The sequence below is a fragment of the Leucoraja erinacea genome, chromosome 19 (assembly GCF_028641065.1).
Source record: "Leucoraja erinacea ecotype New England chromosome 19, Leri_hhj_1, whole genome shotgun sequence".
In the NCBI taxonomy this organism is placed as follows: domain Eukaryota; kingdom Metazoa; phylum Chordata; class Chondrichthyes; order Rajiformes; family Rajidae; genus Leucoraja; species Leucoraja erinaceus.
In genome coordinates, this window is record NC_073395.1 from 39,261,551 (window position 1) to 39,283,437 (window position 21,887).

At 42.7% G+C, this 21,887-nt stretch overlaps 1 protein-coding gene across 1 annotated transcript in view; it reads right to left on the minus strand.

Moving 5' to 3' along the window:
* Nucleotides 1-261: 261 nt before the first annotated feature.
* Nucleotides 262-21,887, minus strand: part of tes (testis derived transcript (3 LIM domains)) — a 64,950-nt gene continuing 43,324 nt past the window's right edge. Inside the window, exons 5-7 of the mRNA XM_055650869.1 lie at nt 14,806-15,021; nt 3,801-3,959; nt 262-722 (exon numbers count right to left, since the gene is read on the minus strand). Of these exons, the coding sequence (XP_055506844.1) occupies nt 531-722; nt 3,801-3,959; nt 14,806-15,021 (567 nt within the window). The 3' untranslated portion in view covers nt 262-530. The remainder of the gene's footprint in view (nt 723-3,800; nt 3,960-14,805; nt 15,022-21,887) is intronic.

Below are 21,887 nucleotides of genomic sequence, written 5' to 3' on the forward strand. Positions count from 1 at the left end.
CCAGCCAGCTAGTGCCCGACGTGATATTCAATGTAGATTCTTCTGCTCATTTCACAGCAGTGAGCTTTGGAGAAAAGACCGTTGGTAGCAGGTATGTTTTAAAGGTGAACGTCTATGTGCAATAGAGAGGTTCATGTCCGAATTTCAGGATATTCATAAAATAGATTCATCAAAATTTTATTTGAACAAAAGTACACAAAAGTTTACATTGAGTGAAATCTGTATCAAAAAAAAGAAACATCTACATTTTTATAAATGAGATTTCAAACAGATCTTCAGAACATGCAGATGTTTTATATGAAGTATAAATGCGTTATCGGTAAGAGGCAGCTTCACTAACATACGCGTACAGTAACAAGTTCCTTGGTCACAATCATGCAACATGCTCTATTCACTAACACATTATTATTATTATTTGCAATCAGAGAGTAATTGCTCAATACACAATCCATCGGTAGTAGAATGTATAGTATACAAACTAACCATGCACCCAACATTTAATTTAGCTGCCGTTAATCTTGCCTCTTCTTTTAAGACATCAACTTCTTCTTGCACTCCACTGAACAGAGCAACATTCCTTCCACTGGCATGAATTTCTCGCCGATCAGGCATTTACCACAGCAGGAGCACAGGAAACATTCGGAGGTGGCGTGCCAGTTGTAGTTCCCATATGTAACACGCTGAGCCTCTGGATCAATGACATTATGACAGCCCTGGCACACCTAAAAATCAGACATTGATACAAGGAATTAAATTGTGGTTGCACCCCTTCTGTTGGCTTCTTTCTGAAGGGCCTGTCCCACTGTACGAGGTAATTCAAGAGCTCTCCCGAGTTTATAAAAAAATCAAATTCGTGGTAAGCACATAGAATGTACGTAGCGGGTACGTCGGAGCTCGGGACATCTCTTAGCAGCTCGTAATGCTAACGGTAGGTACTCGGGAAACGTGGTAAGCTCGTGAAGACTCATGAAAAAATTTCAACATGTTGAAAAATGTCCATGAGAGCCCCGAGTAGCTACAAGCGGCTATTACCGTAATTCCCCGAGTTCGAATCAGGGGAAACTCGGGAGAACTCTTGAATTAGCTCGTACAGTGGGTCCTCCCTCATTAAAGATGCAAAATATGGTAAGCAGTAACGTGCACATTTTGAGCATCTAGTTCTCATTTGCAACCCCACACCATGTTGCCAATTAGCTCACATTCCAAATGCACCCATTTTCTGACTACCTCAAATACTACAAAACTAGCTACTTTTGTTTTTGAAAAACACAATTGCAATAAAATGCCAGATTCACCAGAAAGCGATTTCATAGCTGTGGCCAGAAAAAAGTGGCATTCTTAAATATAGAATCACAGATCAGATGGTACCTTTAGATTAGTTTAGAGATGAGATATTGGATGTATTGGTTGTGTTTTTATCTTGTTTTAACTTGTTTTGGTTGCACTGATCAGGTCCTGCACCCTAATACTATCCACCACCCTACACACACTAGGGACAATTTTTACAATTTCACCAAGCCAATTAACCTATAAACCTGTACGTCTTTGGAATGTGGGAGGAAACCGAAGATCTCAGAGAAAACCCACACGCTCACGGGGAGAACGTACAAACCCTGTACAGACAGCACCCGTCGTCAGGATCAAACCCGGGTCTCAAATGCTGTAAGGTAGCAACTCTACCGCTACGCCACCGTGCATGCCATCCCTGTTACAAAGTTAACCCTGTACCTGTTACAAAGCTTGGATCAGCAATGAAACTGTTATTTAGCACTGGTTCACTTCCTTCACATATCAACTGTCATGCTTTGGCCTTTTTGCAGACACCATATCTAATGCAAAAATGAATCTCTGCATGCCTTCTAAATTCAATGTCCCACTCCAGATCTGACTGCTTTACTTTTCTCACTCCTGTGTTCAGAAGGAACAATGCCTCTAACTCCTTCCCATGCAAGATCTCAAGCAAACTGAGTAGTTGCCTTCTCAAAGCATGTCACATTGCATATCTCTTGCTGAGCTAGGAATGATCCTTCTATAATAAATATGAATAGATGTTTGTCTGATCAAATGGAGGCAACTAATGGCTTCAAAGCTTTGCTTATTGTGGAAATCTCTACTTCAACCCGTCTTCGCCCCATCTCAGAGATTCAAAACTGCGGGTGGAGAAATTCATTACTGGTGAGTGAAAAGTCCAGGATTGGGGATGTGCAAAGATTGGGGAGGGGAGGGGGGAGGTTATAAGGAATAGGAGTAGAATTAGGCCATTCGACCCAACGTCAACTCCGCCATTCAATCATGGTTGATCTATCTCTCTCCCCTAACCCCATTCTCCTGCCTTCTCCCCATAAACTCTGACACCTGTGCTAATCAAGAATCTATTAAAAATATCCTCTGACTTGGCCTCCACAACCTTCTGTGGCAAAGAATTCCACAGATTCACCACCCTCTGATAACAGAAATTTCTCCTCATTAGGAGGAATTCCTCCTCATTAGAATTCTTCCTAAAAGAACGTCTTTTAATTCTCAGGCTATGACCTCTAGTCCTAGACTCTCCCGCTAGTGGAAACATCCTCTCCACATCCACTCTATCCAAGCCTTTCACTATTCTGTATGTTTCAATGAGGTCCTCCCTCGTTCTTCTAAACTCCAGCGAGTACAGGCCCTGCGCTGACAACCGCTCATCATATGTTAACCTACTCGTTCCTGTAAACCTCCTCTGGACCCACTCCAGAGCCAGCACATCTTTCCTCAGAAATGGTATCCAAAATTGTTCACAATATCCCAAATGCGGCCTTACCAGCGCCTTATAGAGCCTCAACATTACATCCCTCTTTTTGTATACAAGCCCTCTTGAAATAAATGCTAGCATTGAGTTTGTTTTCTTTACTACTGTCAGTCTACCCCACGACAGAAGGGGAAGAGGGAGGAGTTGTACAGTTCGATGGCCACAGGGAAAACGGAACTCCCGTGGCGTTCTGTGCTGTAGGTTACACTCACCTCTATCCATTCAATTACAAAGTCAGCAGAAAAGACATGTGGAGGGCAGGTATGTATTTTAGCTCTTTACCAGTTTTGTGTTAAAATGACGCCATAAATGTTTCTATATTTATTTTCCATGAACTGAAAAAAATTAAATCCCACACAAAATTATCTAATGATGCTTATTAAATAATGAATTTGAAAAAAAATCATGCATTACATTGTTCATCTGAATTTGATGTAATTAACCATAGAATAAGAGGGGACAGGATGGATTTTTTAAAATGAATAAATAGGTCAGCATGTTGAATACACTGGGTGCAGGGGCACGAGGAGCAGATTCAATGCTGATTTTCAAAAAAAAATTGGACAAATACATAAAAGGAAATAAAATATTGAGAAGAACTGTTGAGTGGAACAAACTGAATAGTTTGAGAGAACTGGCTCATTTGTCGAAACAGAATCAGCCGCTGTGCAGTATTAGTCTATGACTCAGTGCATCAATTTATTCAACGATCGGTCCATATCGTTTGAGAATAGTTAATTAGTCAACGGTATATATTGTGTTTTGCTGTTGCAATTTTCACCTTCAAAATTAAGACTGGATTCATAAAACAAACTGAATGTTCCCAAACAAAAAGAGATTTACTCGACACCAAAGCCAAAATTAGCTGTTTCCAAATAGTCTAGCTGCAGCATTTTAGTAACAATCGCAGCTGAAATGTTAACTAAAAATCACTCAATTCACAAGGGCAGGATCAATCTTCGATATGGCCATTTAGCTTAGTAACATTGTGCTCAGTTATTGTAGATAGATACATTACCACGGCATGAAACTTCACGTAGCAAGGTTTGCAGACAGGTTTGATGTTCACCATCACATAAATCTCTCCTGCAAGGACACAGTCACACTCAAAGCAGCAGAAGTGCTTCAAGTGCCAGTTCTGGCCTTCAGCCTGGGTATATTCATTGCTGAATATCATCTGGGGAGTGAGAAAGAGACACGGCAATGATAAGAACAGCAAATTCAGGTCTACATTAATTAATTACAATACGTCATAGTAATAGAAAATAGAATTGTGATTACATTCCAGAATGAAAAATCTCACAAAAGTAATTTGATTAATTCACATCCTCTAGTGCCTGAGGGATAAAGAACATAATCCAAAACATAGAGAGACACAAAAAGCTGGAGTAACTCAGCGGGTCAGACAGCATCTCTGGAGAAATGGATTAGGTGACGTTTTGGGTCGAGACCCTTCTTCCCGATCCGATATGCCAGTTATTCCTTTTCTCCAGAGATGCTGTCTGACCCGCTGAGTAACTCCAGCATTTTGTGTCTATCTTTAGTTTAAACCAGCATCTGCAGTTCCTTCCTACATATAATCCAAAGCATGGTTTATTTTGCAGCCTTTTGTGCAGGTTGTCTATTGTCACAGGAGGCTCATGGTGGATGCCATATCTCTTGCCCAACATTTATCGCTGGAACATCTAGATAACAAGGACACCTACGCCCGACTCCTATTTATGATAACCCTGTCTTCAACACTACAATCCTAATCAAACTCGTCACCATATGCCTGGACCTAGAAGTCAACACCCCTCTCCAACTGCATACTTGGCTGGTCAGTTCCTGTGGATTGGAGGGCAGCTAATGTTATCCCACTTTATAAGAAAGGAGGGAGAGAGAAAACAGGGAATTATAGACCGCCTGACATCGGTGGTGGGGAAGATGCTGGAGTCAATTATAAAAGATGAAATAGTAGCACATTTGGATAGCAGTAACAGGATCGATCCGAGTCAGCATGGATTTATGAAGGGGAAATCATGCTTCACTAATCTTCTGGAATTTTTTGAGGATGTAACTAGGAAAATGGGCAAGGGAGAGCCAGTGGATGTAGTGTACCTGGACTTTCAGAAAGCCTTTGATAAGGTCCAACATAGGAGATTAGTGGGCAAAATTAGGACACATGGTATTGGGGGTAGAGTGCTGAAATGAATAGAAAACTGGTTGACAGACAGGAAACGAAGAGTAGGGATTAACGGGTCCCTTTCAGAATGGCAGGCAGTGGCTAGTGGGGTACCGCAAGGCTTGGTGCTGGGACTGCAGCTATTTACAATATATATTAATGATTTAGATGAAGGGATTAAAAGTAACATTAGCAAATTTGCAGATGACTCAAAGCTGGGTGGCAGTGTGAACTGTGAGGAGGATGCTATGGGGATGCAGGGTGACTTGGACAGGCTGGGTGAGTGGGCAGTTGCAGTTTTATGCAAATAAATGTGAGGTTATCCACTTTGGTGGCAAAAACAGGAAGGCAGATTATTATCTGAATGGTATAAAGTTAGGAAAGGGGGAATTACAACGTGATCTGGGTGTCCTTGTTCATCAGTCACTGAAAGTAAGCATGCAGGTACAGCAGGCAGTGAAGAATGCGAATGGCATGTTGCCCTTCATAAAAAGAGTTGAGTATAGCAGCAAATACCTTCTGTATTTGTATAGGGCCCTATTTGTATAAGAGTTGTATAGGGCCCTAGTGAGACCGCACCTGGAGTATTGTGTACAGTTTTGGTCAGCAAATTTGAGGAAGAACATTCTTGCTATTGAGGGAGTGCAGCATAGGTTCACAAGATTAATTCCCGGGATGGCGGGACTGTCATATGTTGAAAGAATGGAGCGAATGGATTTGTATGCACTGGAATTTAGAAGAATGAGAGGGGATCTTATTGAAACATATAAGATTATTAAGGGTTACACAAAAAAGCTGGAGAAACTCAGCGGGTGCAGCAGCATCTATGGAGCAAAGGAAATAGGCAACGTTTCGGGCCGAAACCCTTCTTCAGTCTGAAGAAGGGTTTGGTGCCATTTCCCCTGTATCGCACGAGTTTTCAATCGATTCTCCAGCATCTGCCGGCGATTATTAAGGGATTGGAGTTGTGGGGAGGAGGAGGACGTGGTCCACCCTGGAGGAGGATCAACCCGGCGGCACAATGATAAGATCAAATGAACAATTGATCTATAATGTAGGCCAATCCATCAGACAAAATGGCTTCCCCACCATCGACTCAATCTACACTTTATGCTGTCTCAGGAAAGCAGCCAACATAATTAAAGATATTTTCTTTCACTCTGTTTATGTCATCTTCTCCCCCTACCAATCATGAAGATCCAAAAGTTTGAAAGCTCATAGCAGCAGATTTAGGAACAGCTTCTTCCCTGCTGTTATCAGACAACTGAACGATCCTCGCATTGGTCTCGATCTGTCAATCTATTTCATCGTAGATCTTGGAATTTGCTCTGTGGAGAAAGGGCCCGTCTCACTTACACCATTTTTTTCGGCGACTTGCCGGCACCTGTCATGGTTGCAGCAATTCGCCGAAAATGTGCAAAATGTTGAAAATCCAGCGGCGACCAGAAAAAGGTACGACTCTTTGGGCGACTACTCACGACCATACAGGCGTCACCCCGCGCGCGACATGTCGCCTGTATGGTCGTGGTGACGTCCGTTTGGTCGTGAGTAGTCGCCCAAAGAGTTCTACCTTTATCTGGCCGTCGCTGGATTTTCAACATGTTGAACATTTTCGGTGACCTGCTGCGACTATGACGGGTGCTGGCAAGTCGCTGAAATAAATCGTATAAGTGGGACAGGCCCTTAATGCAATAACATTTATTCTGCACTCTGATATCCTTTTCTTTGCACTATCCATTGTACTGTCGTACAGAGACAACAAAATGCATTACTGTCATTGATTGTACTCATGGATTGTATGATTGTATGATTGGACTGGATAGATTGTAAACTAATATTTTCACTGTATCTTAATAACCCTATACCAACCAAACAAGATGTCTTAAAGACAAAATAACTGGGAATATTTCGGAAAAGGGGAGAGGATCGAAGAAACAAAACTACTCTTTACAAAGGGCAACCCCAATAAACTGTGGGAATCACAGTAAGAAGGGTGTAGACTCGATCACAGGATGTTAGTGCCTCTTAGGTACACAAAAAAGCTGGAGAAACTCAGCGGGTGCAGCAGCATCTATGGAGCGAAGGAAATAGGTAACATTTCGGGCCGAAACCCTTCTTCAGAAACGTTGCCTATTTCCTTCTCTCCATAGATGCTGCTGCACCCGCTGAGTTTCTCCAGCTTTTTTGTGTACTTTCGATTCTCCAGCATCTGCAGTTCCTTCTTAAATACTGTTAGTGCTTCTTATTGTGTCCACACGGGACATTGCATACCGATTCACAAATAACCAACAGGGTACATTCGTTCAAGAGGTTGGTTCTGAAATTGTCATTGCTAAACTGAATATCAACTCTACTAATAAGATTAGAAGCAAGTGGAATTCTCTGCCGGTTCTCTGGAATGCTTTCAAGAGAGAGCTAGATATGACTTAAAAATAGCGGAGTCAGGGGATATGGGGAGAAGGCAGGAACGGGGTACTGATTGGGGATGATCAGCCATGATCACATTGAATGGCGGTGCTGGCTCGAAGGGCCGAATGGCCTACTCCTGCATCTATTGTCTATTGCCAAGTTCTGGAAAAGGAGTATGGCAGGGTTATGAGTATTAAAAGCACAAGCAAAGTAAAGATGACAACAATTATTTTGTTGAAGGAACCTGCACTTTTGCCAAGCATAATTATGTAGAAGACAAGTTAAGAAACAAACATTGGTCTTCCAGTTGAACTTTGATCAGTTGTAATCATTTACAAGAAATTTAGGAGTATAAAGTGAAGGGGGGTGGGGGTGCCTGATAAACAGAGACGTTATCTTCACTTTCAAACATATATTGCATGAAAGATTCTTTGTGGAATTCCAGACATCTCTCAGCTTTTAATTTCTAGTCAGTGATGTGGCAAGATTGAGTGGATTGCACATGGTAAAGTCAGTAAGCTGAGAACATGCTTCAATGACTTGGACAGGACATCAGACTAATGGGCATACCAACAAAAAAATGTACCACAGTGCCATCTACAGGGCAAAGCTCAAACTAAAAGCCAGAAGAAAAATGGAATAAGCATCTGGGGTACACAAGAGGCAGGATGCGTGGGTTTTACCTGTAAACTTAAGGTGTTGCAGAAAATAACGAGCTATGAACCTGCAGCTTTTATTGCTTTGCAGACTACAAGGAGAATGGGAAAGCAAACATGCCATTCGGTAGGGATGAAATATCTTTAGTGTGGGAGTTTGGAAAAATAGTAGGAACTGCAGATTTGGGTTTAAACCATAGACAGACACAAAAAAGCTGGAATAATGCAGTGGGACAGGCAGCATCTCCTTCTCTCCAGAGATGCTGCTTGTCCTGCTGAGTTACTCCAGCTTTTTGTGTCAACCTTTGGAAAAATAGTTAATATGGATAAACAAGGAAGTTTTCAAAAAGAGAAACTGCTGGAGTAACTCAGCTGGTCGTGTAGCATCTCTGGAGAACATGGATAGGTTTTGGGTTGGAACAAGCTGGAAAGGACAAAGTCTGGCAAGTTACTGGTAGATAGAAATAACACACGTTTTTAATAGACAGGTGGTTGGACAAAGGCCAGAGGTTGAATGACAAAAAGTATGAGATGAGAATAGAAGAAGTGCAGGTTGTGAAGCCAGAGGAAGGAACTTAAGATCATAAGAGATACCTGCAGGGGGGAATAATCACATTTACTTAAGAACGAGGACATCTCGGATGTCCTAGAATGGAAAGCCTCATCTTAGGAGCAGATTCGGCATGGACAGAGACATTGAGAGTAAACACTAAATGGTGGAGTAACTCAGCAGGACAGGCAGCATCTCTAGAGAGAAGGAATGGCTGACGTTTTGGGTCGACACCCTTCTTCAGACTGTCTATCTTCGATTTACACCAGCATCTGCAGTTCCTTCCTACACAAAGAAATTGAGAGTAGCGGATAACATCATTGCAGACTGGGCAGAGGTGGAGACCACATAACTGTGGGAGTTAGTAGGTTTGTAGTAAAGGGCAGTTGATAGTCTGTCCCCTGATGGAGATAGTGAGATCAAGAAAGGGGAGAGAGGTATCAGAGTTGGTCCAAGTGAATTTGAAGGCAGGGTGGAAGTTGGTGGTAAAGTTAATGCAATGCACGAGTTCTGCATGGGTGCAGGAGGCAGCCCTGATGCAGTCAAAACTGTAGTGGGGAAAGAGTTAGGTGATGGTGTCAGTGTAGGTTTAGAACAAGGTCTGTTCAACAACAAACAAAAAGGCAGGCATACTTGGGGCCCATGTGAGTGCCCAACGCTACACCTTTCACTTTAATAAAGTGAGACGAGTCAAAAGAGAAGTTGTTGAGCGCAAGGACATGTTTGGCCAGGTGGAGGAGAGTGTTAGTACAGAAAAATTGATTCGGTTTTTGTTCAAGGACGAACTGGAGGACCTTAAAACCTTTCTGGCGGGGGATGGAGATGCAAAAAGTCCATGGTAAAGATGGGCATTGAGAGCCTAGAAATTGAAAGTTATTGAAGAGTTGAAGGACATGCGAGGTGTTTCATATGTAGGTCGGTAGATACTGGACAAGGGGGCCATAGGATGGGCTCAAAGTAATTGGAGATGAGCTCAGAGAGGCAGGAGTGGGCAGCAATGCCAGTGCAGTCTTGATTGAAGATTTTGGTTGAAGCAAGCAGTGTGGGACTGGGGAACAATACATTTGGAGGTAGATAAAAAATGCTGGAGTAACTGAGCGGGACAGGCAGCATCTCTGGAGAGAAGGAATGGGTGACGTTTCGGGTTGAGACCCTTCTTCAGACTGATGTCAGGGGAGGAGCCGGGACAGAGATAGAATGTAGTCGGAGACGGTAAGACTAGTGGGAGAACTGGGAAGGGGGCGGGGATGGAGAGGGAAAGCAAGGGCTATCCTGAAGTTAGAGAAGTCAATGTTCATACCACTGGGGTGTAAACTACCCAAGCGAAATATGAGGTGCTGTTCCTCCAATTTGCGCTGGGCCTCACTCTGACAATGGAGGAGGCCCAGGACAGAAAGGTCAGATTGGGAATGGGAGGGGGAGTTGAAGTGCTGACTGAGCCACCAAGATATCAGGTCGGTTAAGTCAGACTGAGCAGAGGTGTTGTGCGAAACGATTGCCGAGCCTGCACTTGGTCTCGCCGATGTAGAGAAGTTGACACCTGGAACAGCGGATACAGTAGATGAGGTTGGAGGAGGTGCAAGTGAACCTCTGCCTCACCTGGAACGACTGTTGGGGTCCTTGGATGGATCGAGGGGGGAGGTAAAGGGACAGGTGTTGCATCTCTTGCGGTTGCAGGGAGGGGGTGGTTTGGGTTGGAAAGGGTGAGTTGTCCAGGGACTAACAGAGGGAACGGTCTCTGCACAAAGCAGAAAGGGTTGGAGATGGGAAGATGTGGCCAGTAGTGGGATCCCATTGGAGGTGGCGAAAGTGTTGGAGGATTATATGCTGTATGCGATGGCTGATGGGGTGGAAGGTGAGGACAAGAGGGACACGGTCCTTGTTATGAATGGGGGGAGGAGGAGCAAGAGCGGAGCTGCAGGATATCGAGGAGACACTAGTGAGAGCCTCATCTATAATGGAAGAGGAGAACCCCCGTTTCCTAAAGAATGAGGACATCTCTGGTATGGAACACCTCATCCTGGGTGCAGATGCAGTGTAGACGGAGGAATTGGGAGTAGGGGATAGTCTTTACAGGAAGCAGGGTGGGAAGAAGTGTCATCAAGATAGCTATGGGAGTCAGTAGGTTTGTAGTAGATGTCGGTCAATAGTTTGTTTCCTGTGATGGAGACGGTGAGATCTAGAAATGGTAGGGAAATGTCGGAGATGATCCAAGTGAATTTGAGTGCAGGATGGAAATTAGTCATGAAGTTGATGAAGCCAGTGAGTTCTGCATGGGTGCAGAGGTAGCACCAATACAGTTGTCAATAGGATAGAGTCAAGGTATGTGGAAATTAATTTTGTGGGACATGAACAAGCAGAAACAATGGGTCTGCCAGGATAGTTCTGTTTGTGGATTTTGGGTTGGAGGCTGTGGACAGAAGATCATCTGAAATGAGGTGATTGGTAACAGTCTGGGTGAGGATGGCCTGGTGTTCACCTGTGGGGTCATGGTCAAGGGGTAGGTCTGAGAGGCTTCAGGAGCTGGTGCCTGGCCTCAGCATGGTAGATGCCAGCCTGCTAGACTACAATGGCAGCTCCCTAGACTGCGCTGTTGGCATTGTTGTTGAGTGAGTGGAGGGCTGTGGGTTCACAGAGGGCATCATTGGTGTGCGTAAGAGGAGTACTGAAGTCAAGACAGTCATGCCAGTTGTTGGGAAAAGAAAGATCCAGAGAACGTAGGAGGCCGACAGAGAGAGTCCGTGAGGAGGAGGAGGAGGAGGAATGTTGGTGATGGGAGAAGGGGTCAATAGACAATAGGTGCAGGAGGAGGCCATTTGGTCCTTCGAGCCAGCACCGCCATTCAATGTGATCATGGCTGATCATCCTCAATCAGTTCCTGCATTCTCTCTTCCCATCAGAACTGCCCCCTCCATCGACTACTTTAAGTCGAGACTTAAAACTCATCTTTACTCTCAAACCTTTCTTGACGTCCTCGGAGTGAGGGCTATACATATGTATTTATGTATGTACGTAATCTATGAACCAATGTTGTTTAACGTTAGTACATCCACCAATGTAAAGCACTTTGGCCAACGAGAGGTGTTTTTTAAATGTGCTATAGAAATAAAGTGACTTGACTTGACTCCCCATATCCCATGACTCCGCTATCTTTAAGAGCCCTATCTAGCTCACTCTTGAAAGTATCCAGAGAACTGGCCTCCTGAGGCAGAGAATTCCACAGACTTACAAACTATCTATGAGAAAAAGTGTTTCCTCATCTCCGTTCTAAATGGCTTACACCTTATTCTTAAACTGTGGCCCCTGGTTCTGGACTCCCCCAACATCGGGAACATGTTTCCAGGCTCTAGCGTGTCCAAACCCTTAACAATCTTATATGTTTCAATAAGATGCCCTCTCATCCTTCTGAACTCCAGAGTGTACAAGCCCAGCTGCTCCATTCTCTCAGCATAGGACAGTCCCGCCATTCCTGGAATTAACCTTGTAAACCTACGCTGCACTCCCTCAATAGCGAGACGCTGCACTGCTGGTCTGACTGGGAGACGAACAGACAAAGGCCCAAAGGCAGGAGCGACAGAAGAAGAGCTCAACATCGCGTCTGGCTTGATACTCATTAGAGTGATGGCATGGGGTACACAGGTAAGTTCAAGAGATGCTGCCCGACCTGCTGAGTTGCTCTAGCACTTTGTCTTGTTTTTTTACACACATGTAATATGTTTTTCATATTGCTCTGCTGATCTGAGTAAATAAATCGGGCTATATAATAGAACGGCTGGTTACCTTTTTGCCCATCTGTTTAAATTAGTCTTTTCCATTGTCAGTAAAACACAAAACATTGAAATCCATTGTTTTTCATTCCATAAATGCTTTTATTGTTAAGGAGTTCCGCTCAAAAGTCCATTGAAAAAAGACTTTGTTTTCCACAAAACAAGAGCGTTACATATGTCTACATTTCCTATTGTGTTCATGAACTATAATTATTTTGAGCTCCCAGTTAAAAAAAAATAATTGGGTGGCCATTAAAAATGAAAATAGATTTTAATTAAAATTTGCTTCCTTGGTACACGGTTAACTTCACTCTAAGAACGAATAGTGTATAATATACCATAATTGCAGGAAGTTGGATTAGTTAGAATATATTGCAATTGTTCATCGGATATTAGTTTTTATTTCAAGATTACCTCAGCAATAAAGTTAACATGTGTATTCTTAACTTGCTCCTGCTGTTTGAATTTTTTTTTTAAAAAGAACAATTGATCTAAACAGTTTCTAACAATGGCTTCCCTGTGGATTTTCACCATGAGTAATTTTCCACTGAGAAGAGTTTAGGAAGGTCAGGTCTTGCAGTCAGCAGGTTCTTGCACGCTATGTGAATAGCCAGATTTTCAAGGGACTAAGCCAGAACCTGCTATCTAACAGCTTTCCCCAGAGGCCTTACAGTAAGTGTACTGCATATCACAAGTACCTGTGTAAGAAATTTTATATACGTGATGAAGCAGGCCCTTGCAAATGCTTTGTTGCCAAGTTAAACAATCGCTTTCCAAATAGAAAAATATGCTGTCATTCTCATGTGAAATCCTTTCCTATTAAAGAGCACAGAAAGGCTGCAAAACATCTTCCCCAAGAAAGTGGAAGTATGCAGTCTGCGTCCTTTTCACTTTATGGAAAATAGGAACACACCGTTAGAATTTCAGCTTCTTGACTGTTGACACTTCTGAATGAGCTCGTTCTTTTATATTTAGCTCCTGCAGGGCACTTTTCCTCATGTGATTGTGCATGGCCTTCCTGTTTGCAAAATCTCACTTCAAATGCATTATTCCTTTGCAAGGACACTTGAAGAAGTTACTTACCATGAACTATTGTTTGCTGAAGTTCATTCAACATACACAGTGGGTCTGCAGCCTCACACCTAGCCAGTGATCTGTGGCTTAAGGAGGTGACTGCTCTATCTATTCATGCTGGAAGGCATTTATTTTAAAATTTTCTTCACATTCCAGTTTTATGCTTCAAAGGATTTTAGTAGTATTTTGGCAGCTGTGCCTGTGTACAATCAATTTAACTGTGGAATACTACTCATGAAGGCCATCACAGTTGTTCAATTACAGGCGAACTATAGGCCAGTTTCAGTAAAAGCCCCCAGCAAAGTGTACCTTCTGGCCATTGATTTTGTAATAGAAAGGAAAGGACAAGTTTCAAGCTCCAGAGAAATGTTGCACCCTCAATTAATCTCAAGTTGAATGTAAGAGCAAGATTTTAGGTAAAAGGGGGCAGTTATTTCAACTTTCAATATATATATATTACATTATATCAATGGTTTCACTAGACATCACTGACTGCTGGGAGTTGGAGAAAATTAAAAAGTGGAATTCAGAAACCAGAGTTTTATATGGAAGAATAGCTGCAGGATGTATTGTTATTTCTCATTAAAGAAAAAGCCTAAATGTATACCTGGATTTCCATGACAGAGAATATTACAAGGATATGTTGAAATTGCACATTTCCTTCTACCTTGTAGGAGGGAATATTGTGCTGTTTTTGTGCTATACCCGTATCATGCATCTAGGCACAAACACAAAATAAAACAGCTTGTAGATCAGTGGTGAGCCTATCGTAGTTGGTTTATTGAAGCACACTGAGGAAACACACTGAGCAAACCCAAAGTGTTTCCAAGATTCAAAGTAGTTGCAGCATTTTATATTCTCATGACCCAATGGTTACTTGTAGAGTTGAAATAAATGATCACTGTCTGGAACCTTTCATCTTTGTCTTACCCCAGAGTTGACTTTAGCCTTACACTTCCTGTTTTGAAAATCTCTCCCATATATCGAACAAATAGATCCATTTATGTCAATATCCCTGTAGGGAGAATTGATGGGGTCTACTTATTAAAAAAGGGCATCCATTAACTTCTGGCAGACTTGCCTGCTGAACATAGTGACAAAGAGCAGTTGTAATCTCAAGGTTGCGACAGATAAGAACATAGACAGAACCGCAAACAACTATCCCCCCCCTCAATAGATGAGTAAACCTGCTTTTCATCAGAGTGTATTAATTTTAGCTGTTTTAATTAAGCTGTGCCGTGAAAGCTAAATACAATGACACATCTATTTATTACCATTCTAACATCCTATGTTGGCCATTTTCCCCATCATGCTGCCCCAGTAAGTGAGCTCTAGGGTTAACCAGATTATTAATTACTCATCTTCCTTACAAATTTCAAATTTCAAAACTCCAAACCACATACCTCATCACAGCCAGCACACCGTGGTTTCTCGGTGTCACAATAGTGACGGCCACAGTACAGTTTGCCCTTCTTCCAAAAGTAGATCATATCCACGAGCAGCTCGCTACAGATGCAGCAGACAAAGCAAGCAGGGTGCCACAGCTTGTCGTAGCCAGCACGCTCTGCAAACACTGCTGGGTCTCCCTTCTTCATGTTCAACTTGCATCGGAAGCACGCCTAGAACAAGAACAACATTCAATCATCAGAGACCAGAAAATAGACAAAAATCTGTTACTAAGTCGAGAAATAAAAATAAGGCTCTCAGGTTAAAGTGCCAAGACCAAGTGCGATGAGGCTACTTAATTTATTAAATTCCAGATAGAGAGAGTTACTAGACTGAATACAGAAGTAATAAAAACAGAATGTGTAGGAAGGAACTGCAGATGCTGGTTTGAACTGAAGATAGACACAGAATGCTGGAGTAACTCAGCGGGTCAGACAGTATCTCTTGAGAGAAAGAATGGATGGCGTTTCGGGTCAAAACCCTTCTTCAGATTTGGAGTCTGAAGAAGTCACCCATTCCTTCTCTCCTGAAATGCTGCCTGTCCTGCTGAGTTACTCCAGCATTTTGTGACTAATTAAAAAAAAAAAAAAGTGCCTAGAGACACACAGAGGGTTAGGCAGCAGCTGTGGAAAGAGAAACAAAGTTATGTTTCAGGTCAAAATGCTTCATTGAAGTGCTATTGAATCACAAGAGAGACCACGGGAAAACTATAGCGGTGACAAATTTTGTCTTCACTAGACATATACACAAGCTCAAACAAAAATAACTGGAGAGATAAAAAATTATGAAGGATTTAACCTGAAATTGTAACTCTGTTTCTCTTTACACTGTTGGTCTGTGGCCTGCTGAAAACTTCCAGCATTTTCTGTGTTATTTTGGATTTTAACCATCTGCAGGTTACTTGATTTTCCTTTGGGTGTCCTTTTAAAATTATACTGTGAAGTTTCTTGCCCCTATACAAGCCTAGATGGCAGCACCTATGTCATTGAATCACAGTGGGAAAACAGCAGAAACTCATAGCCGAATTACATTATAGACACAATTAGTTCACAGCAGATATGTTGAAGTAACAATGATTGGCCAGAGGTCACAAGTAGGAATCCTGGTGTCCCCACCTTCCATTTACAAGCCATCAAGGCCAGTTTCAGATTCTCTACACATTGCCTCCCAGCTGAGCTAGTTAACAAGAGCTGGAAATGAACTCAAGATTGTATCAAACAATATGGTTTAGGGCACAACCCATAATGCATTGCCCAATTCGAACATAAAGTGTTTTTTTTTCTCTACCATAACAACTGACATTAAATCAAAAAAAGTCACAAAACACTGAAGTAACCTAGCAGGCCAGCAAACATCTCTGGAGAACGTGGTGGGTAGGTGAGACAGGCGAGATGGATAGGTCTGAAGAAGGGTCTTGACCCGGAACGTCACCCATTCCTTCTCTCCAGAGATGCTGTCCATTCCGCTGAGTTCCTCCAGCATTTTGTGTCTACCTTCGATTTAAACCAGCATCTGCAGTTCTTTCCTACACATGGATAGGTGACATTACGGTTGGCCTTACCTGTGTGAAATATTTGACCGCACCTCAATTGTCAATAATCTGTGAAGGAGTTCTCCCAGTATTCTGGGCAACACTTATCCATTATCAAACATGAATAACTTAACATATCATGGAACATTATTGCTCATAAATAAGTTGCCACAGTTACTAATATGTTGACCCTGAATATTTAGCAAAATATACGTGGTATTTAAATGCTTTGGGTCAATTGGGGACATCAATAAGGCACCAAATTAGACATTCAATCTTTCTTTAGTTTGGGAATTGGAAAAGACAACATCATCCTTGGACCAGAATCCGCCTGGAACGGCCGGCTCACCCACTGCGGACCGAGGACCCACGGAAACCCACCCGGAGGGCCGGTGAGCAGACCGGTGGCGGGAGGGAGTGCACAGCCTAGATGGTGTAGTGGGCCGCTGGAGGCCCTGCAGTAGTTGGACCAGGCGCTGCTCCAAGAGGCCAAGCACGTGGGCCAGACGCAGCCTACAATGGTGGAGCAGCGGCGGAGGACACCACGACTACGCTTGGCCAGGCCGACCCTGCAACGCCCTATTGATGCCCAGTCTGAAATAATTTATTGATCTGGTTGAGAATCAATAGCTAAAACCTTAATAATTCTAATATAATTACAGATATTGGAAATTAATCTATATTTGACTACCAAATGCATAACCAGTAGATCATGGAGTGATGTGTTCAGTCTTAACAATCTACAGAAAATCATGTTAAATGTCTTTAAATATCAAGAGTTAAACACAAATGCCAAATGAAAGGGTTTAATAAAAGCATTGCTTACTGTTCCACTTTAGCAAAGAAACTATAATATGTTCTGACATATCTATAGGCAAACGACGATGACATTGAAAATGTGAAGATGAAATGCTAAGTATACAATTATTACCACTAATATATCTCTGGACAAGGCAAACCAGGGATTTTCTTACAGAAAGAAAGATGCTGTTACAAGATTAATGCAAAAGTCTTCCAAAAAAAATAATTCAGCAGCAACTTTACAGAAAACTATGAGTCACAAACTGTTTCGGCCCCATTAAAAACTGCCTAGCATTGAGGACCATGACTCACCCAGGATGACTGCAAAAACTGCTGACCTCAAGGCAAGCACTTTGCCAAATGTCTCACTTATGTTTGAAGAATGGCTTATTTTGATTAAATGAAAATGTGGCTGGCAGAGTGGCGCAGTGGTAGAGTTGCTGTCTTACAGCGCCAGAGTCCCAGGTTTAGTTCTGACTACAGGTGCTGTTTGTGTGTAGTTTGTACATTCTCCCTGTGACCATGTGGGTTTCTCCAAGATCCTCCCACACTCCAAAGAAGTGCAGGTTTGTAGGTTAATTGTCCCTAGTGTGTAGGATAGCACTAGTGTACGGGGTGATTGCAGGTCGGTGCGGATTAAGTGGGCCTAAGGGCACGTTTCCATTCTGTAACTCTAAAGTCTTAAACTCTAAACTAGTGGACTGTGGAAAAATAACATTTCTACAACTTTATATAAATTTCATAAACAAATGCAACAAAAATTAATAATGGCGCTCTGGTGTCTGGCATAGAAATGAGCACTATGTCCGCACCTTAAAGCTATGTAGTGATCTCAATCAATGTGTGAACAAAGCACTTTGCTAATTCTGGAAGAGCTTTCTAACATGCTATTGTGGAATTTGTTCTCCCCTGTTGAAAGGCTGACTGCAATGAAAATAATGGAAACAATGCCATACATCCTAATCCCCAGTTACACAAAAACTTTAGACATGATCACATTGTGGAGTTCTTAAATCAATATTAAAAATCCGGAAGGTTTGAGAGCAGGACCATTTATTTCAATTGTTAGCGTGCAACACCTCGCTAGATGAGCACCAAATGCTGTTGAGATGCCGAATGAAGCTGCCAAATGTTGCATTGGAGTGAAAATGAACTCACGGAATTCATAGCTTAAAAAAAAAAAAAAAATGGGTGTGGATAGAAACTGATTTGGACCTTTGGACTTTCAGATTTCCCTCACTAAATACCTGGCCTACGTACGGAAGTTGAAATTAAATTGATATGTGTGTAGAGTCAGAAAGAAGGTGGAGGTTCCCCCTCTGCTGGCCACTGGTTGTAAATACAAAAACTGGTGATAGGAAATGAATCATGTTACATTAGCTCAGAACAGTAAGAGCACAGGATCAGTGAAAGTGAGCCCGCAACAATTAAATCCAGTTAGTTGCATCAGCAGCAGGATGCCACACAAAGATACTGGAGGACCACATTCACTCTGTTAAACCGAATTTCTACAAATCTGGTTTTGTACATTAATTGTTTAACAGTAGGTTAGTCCAGTAATAAAAACATTAGATAGACACAAAATGCTGGAGTAACTCAGCGGGACAGGTAGCATCTCTGGAGAGAAGGAATGGGTGACGTTTTGGGTCAAGACCCTTCTTCCGACTAGATTTCATACTTGATAGGAGTGCAATTAGGCCATTCGGCCCATCCATCCTACTCTGCCATTCAATCACGACACCTGTACTAACCAATCTCCGACACCTGTATTAACCAACAATCCATCTCTGCCTTAAATATATCTACTGACTTTGCCTCCGCAGCCGTCTGTAGCAAAGAATCCCACGGATTCACCACCCTCTGACTAAAGAAATTTCTCCTCATCTCCGTCCTACAAGGATGTCCTTTAATTCTGAGGCCGACCTTCAGTCCTAGACTCTCCCACTAGTGGAAGCATCCTCCCCACATCCACTCTATCCAAGCCTTTCACTATTCTGTACATTTCAATTAGGTCCCCCCTCACTCTTCTAAACTCCAGCGAGCACAGGCCCAGTGCTGACAAATGCTCATCATGTGTTATCCTACTCATTCCTGGGACCATTCTTGTAAACCTCCCTGGGAATTCTGCAACAGCTCTCTTAAGTCCATTTGCCCTCCAATTTCTGAATTCTCACCCCATTTAGAAAATAATCTACACCTTTATTCCTACTACCAAAATGCATGACTCTACACTTTGCTGTCCAAATCGCTATTAAATGTTACTATAGTATCTGCCACAACTACCTCTTCTGATAGCTCGTTCCATACACCCAGCACCCCGAGTGAAAAAGTTGCTCCTCAGGTCCTTATTAAATCTTTCCTCTCCCACCTTAAACATAGGTCCTCTTGTTTTTGATTCATACTCTGGTTAAAAGACTTTCCCTTGTGATCTTTTACACTATTAGATTACATCTCCTGCACTCCTCGGAGTAAAGTCCTAGCCTGCCCACCCTCTCCCTTTTTGGCTCAAGTCCTTACACCCCCATTTACCACATTAATGTCACCCATCCTATAGCAAGTGACCAAAACTCAGTACTCCAAGTGTGGCCTCACGAATGTGTTGTGCTACTGTAATATAACGTCCCAACTTCTATACACAATACTCTGACTGATGAAGGCAAATGTACAAATGGCCTTCTTGAACACCTTATCTACCTGTGACACCACTTTCAGGGAACTATGTAGCTGCCTAGTTTACAACACTAGGGTGGCACAGGTAGAGCTGCTGCCTTACAGCGCCAGAGTCCTAGGTTCGATCCTGACTATGGGTACTGTCTGCACGCAGTTCATACGTTCTCCCTGTGACCACTGGGGTTTTCTCCGGATGCTCCGGTTTTCTCCCACACTCCAAAGATGTACGTTAAGTCACTTTGGTAAAATTGTAAATTGACCCTAGTGTGTAAGATAGTGCTAGTTTTTTATGGGGTGATTGCTGGTCAGCGCATACTCGGTGGACCAAAGGACTTGTTTCTGCCCTGTGTCTCTGAAGTCTAAAGTGTAAAATCTAAATGCACTCCAAGGTCCTGCCATTCACTGTGAAACTCCTGCCCTGTTTTTACTTCCCAAACTGCAGAACATCACATATTTGCATTCAACTTCATTTGCCATTCCTCAGCCCACTTGCCCAGCTGATCAAGATCCTGTGGTCATTTTAGATAAGCATCTTCATGGCCTATGATACTCACTTTTAGTGTCATCTGCAAACTTACTAATCATGCCTTGTACATTCTCGTCCCAATAATTGATATGAACCACAAGATGGTAATGGGCCCACCACCGATCCTTAAGGCACACCACTCATCGTTACAGGCCTCCCGTCCGAAAAACACCTTTCACCACCATCCTCTCCTTCCTTCTGTGAAGCCAATTCTGCACCTGGTATGCTAGCTCTCTCTGGAGCTCACCCAAAAAAAAGAATTTCAATCAAGCAAAATATCAGTGCAAGGCACAAGGAAATACGTGAATGGGAGAAGCGCAGGAGAGAGAGAGAACTTTTAATTGTATCTAGGGATTACCGATACTGAGTTATTAGAATCTCTTTGAGCTGATAGTAACACCATGGCAGGACTTGGGAAATCCACAAGCATTTGTAGTGCATTCAAGAATTTAACGAAAATACAATATTTAGCCATTAACACTCAGTCTACGTTTGAGACAGATAGAGGGATATACTCAGTCTACCTGTCCCGCTGAGTAACCCAAAACATCACCCATTCCTTTTCTCCAGAGATGCTGCCCGACCTGCTGAGTTATTCCAACTGTTTGTGTCTATCATTGGTTGAAACCAGCACCTGTAGCTCCTCTTTATACAATATCCAGGCTCTGGGGTGCTCTGCCTCTCGGCTATTGATAGCAGAGTACAGTGGAGAGGTTATAGTAGAGAGGGTTAACTGACACTATTGCACAAACAACATGATAGAAATCTCTGGGTATTTCAGGCCCTGCTTAAAATGAACAGGGCCTGAATTTATTAAATTTAGTTCTATAAACAACTGAAAAATGCTTTACTGGATTTAAACAAAGATCAGAACTCGAAAGAGGCCTAATGTGAACTTTCCAAATGAAAAGATCCAGGGGCTAGGTATTCAACGTACAAAGGCAATTTCACTAAAACAGATACACACATATATCCTTGTTCTATCATGTCAGCTGTTGCATTCTCTTCATCTCAAGAGTCTTTTAAACCAACAAGATACAGCTCGCAGGAACATCATTGAGAGTCATACCACACAGAAAATGGCCTTTCGGCCCAACTCGCCCCTGCCAACCATGGTTGCTAGTCCCACCTGCCTGCATTTGGCCCATAATCCCATTAGCCTTTCCTATCCATGCACCTGTCCAAATGTCTTTCAAATGTTGTTATTGTACCTCCACTGCAGCCCATTCCATATACACATCACCCTTTGTGTGAACACGTTGCCCTCAGATTCCTATTAAATCTTTCCCCTTTTGCCATAAATCTGTGTCATCTTGTTCTTGATTCCTCTACCTGGGGTAAAAGACTGCGTTTACTCTATCTATTCCCCTCATGATTTTTTACCCCTCGATATGATCACCCCTCATCCTCTTGTGCTCCAAGGAATAAAGTCCTAGCCTGTCCAAACTCCCCCTATAGCTCAGGCCCTTGAGTTCTGGCAACACCCTCATATTTTCTCTGCACCATTTGCT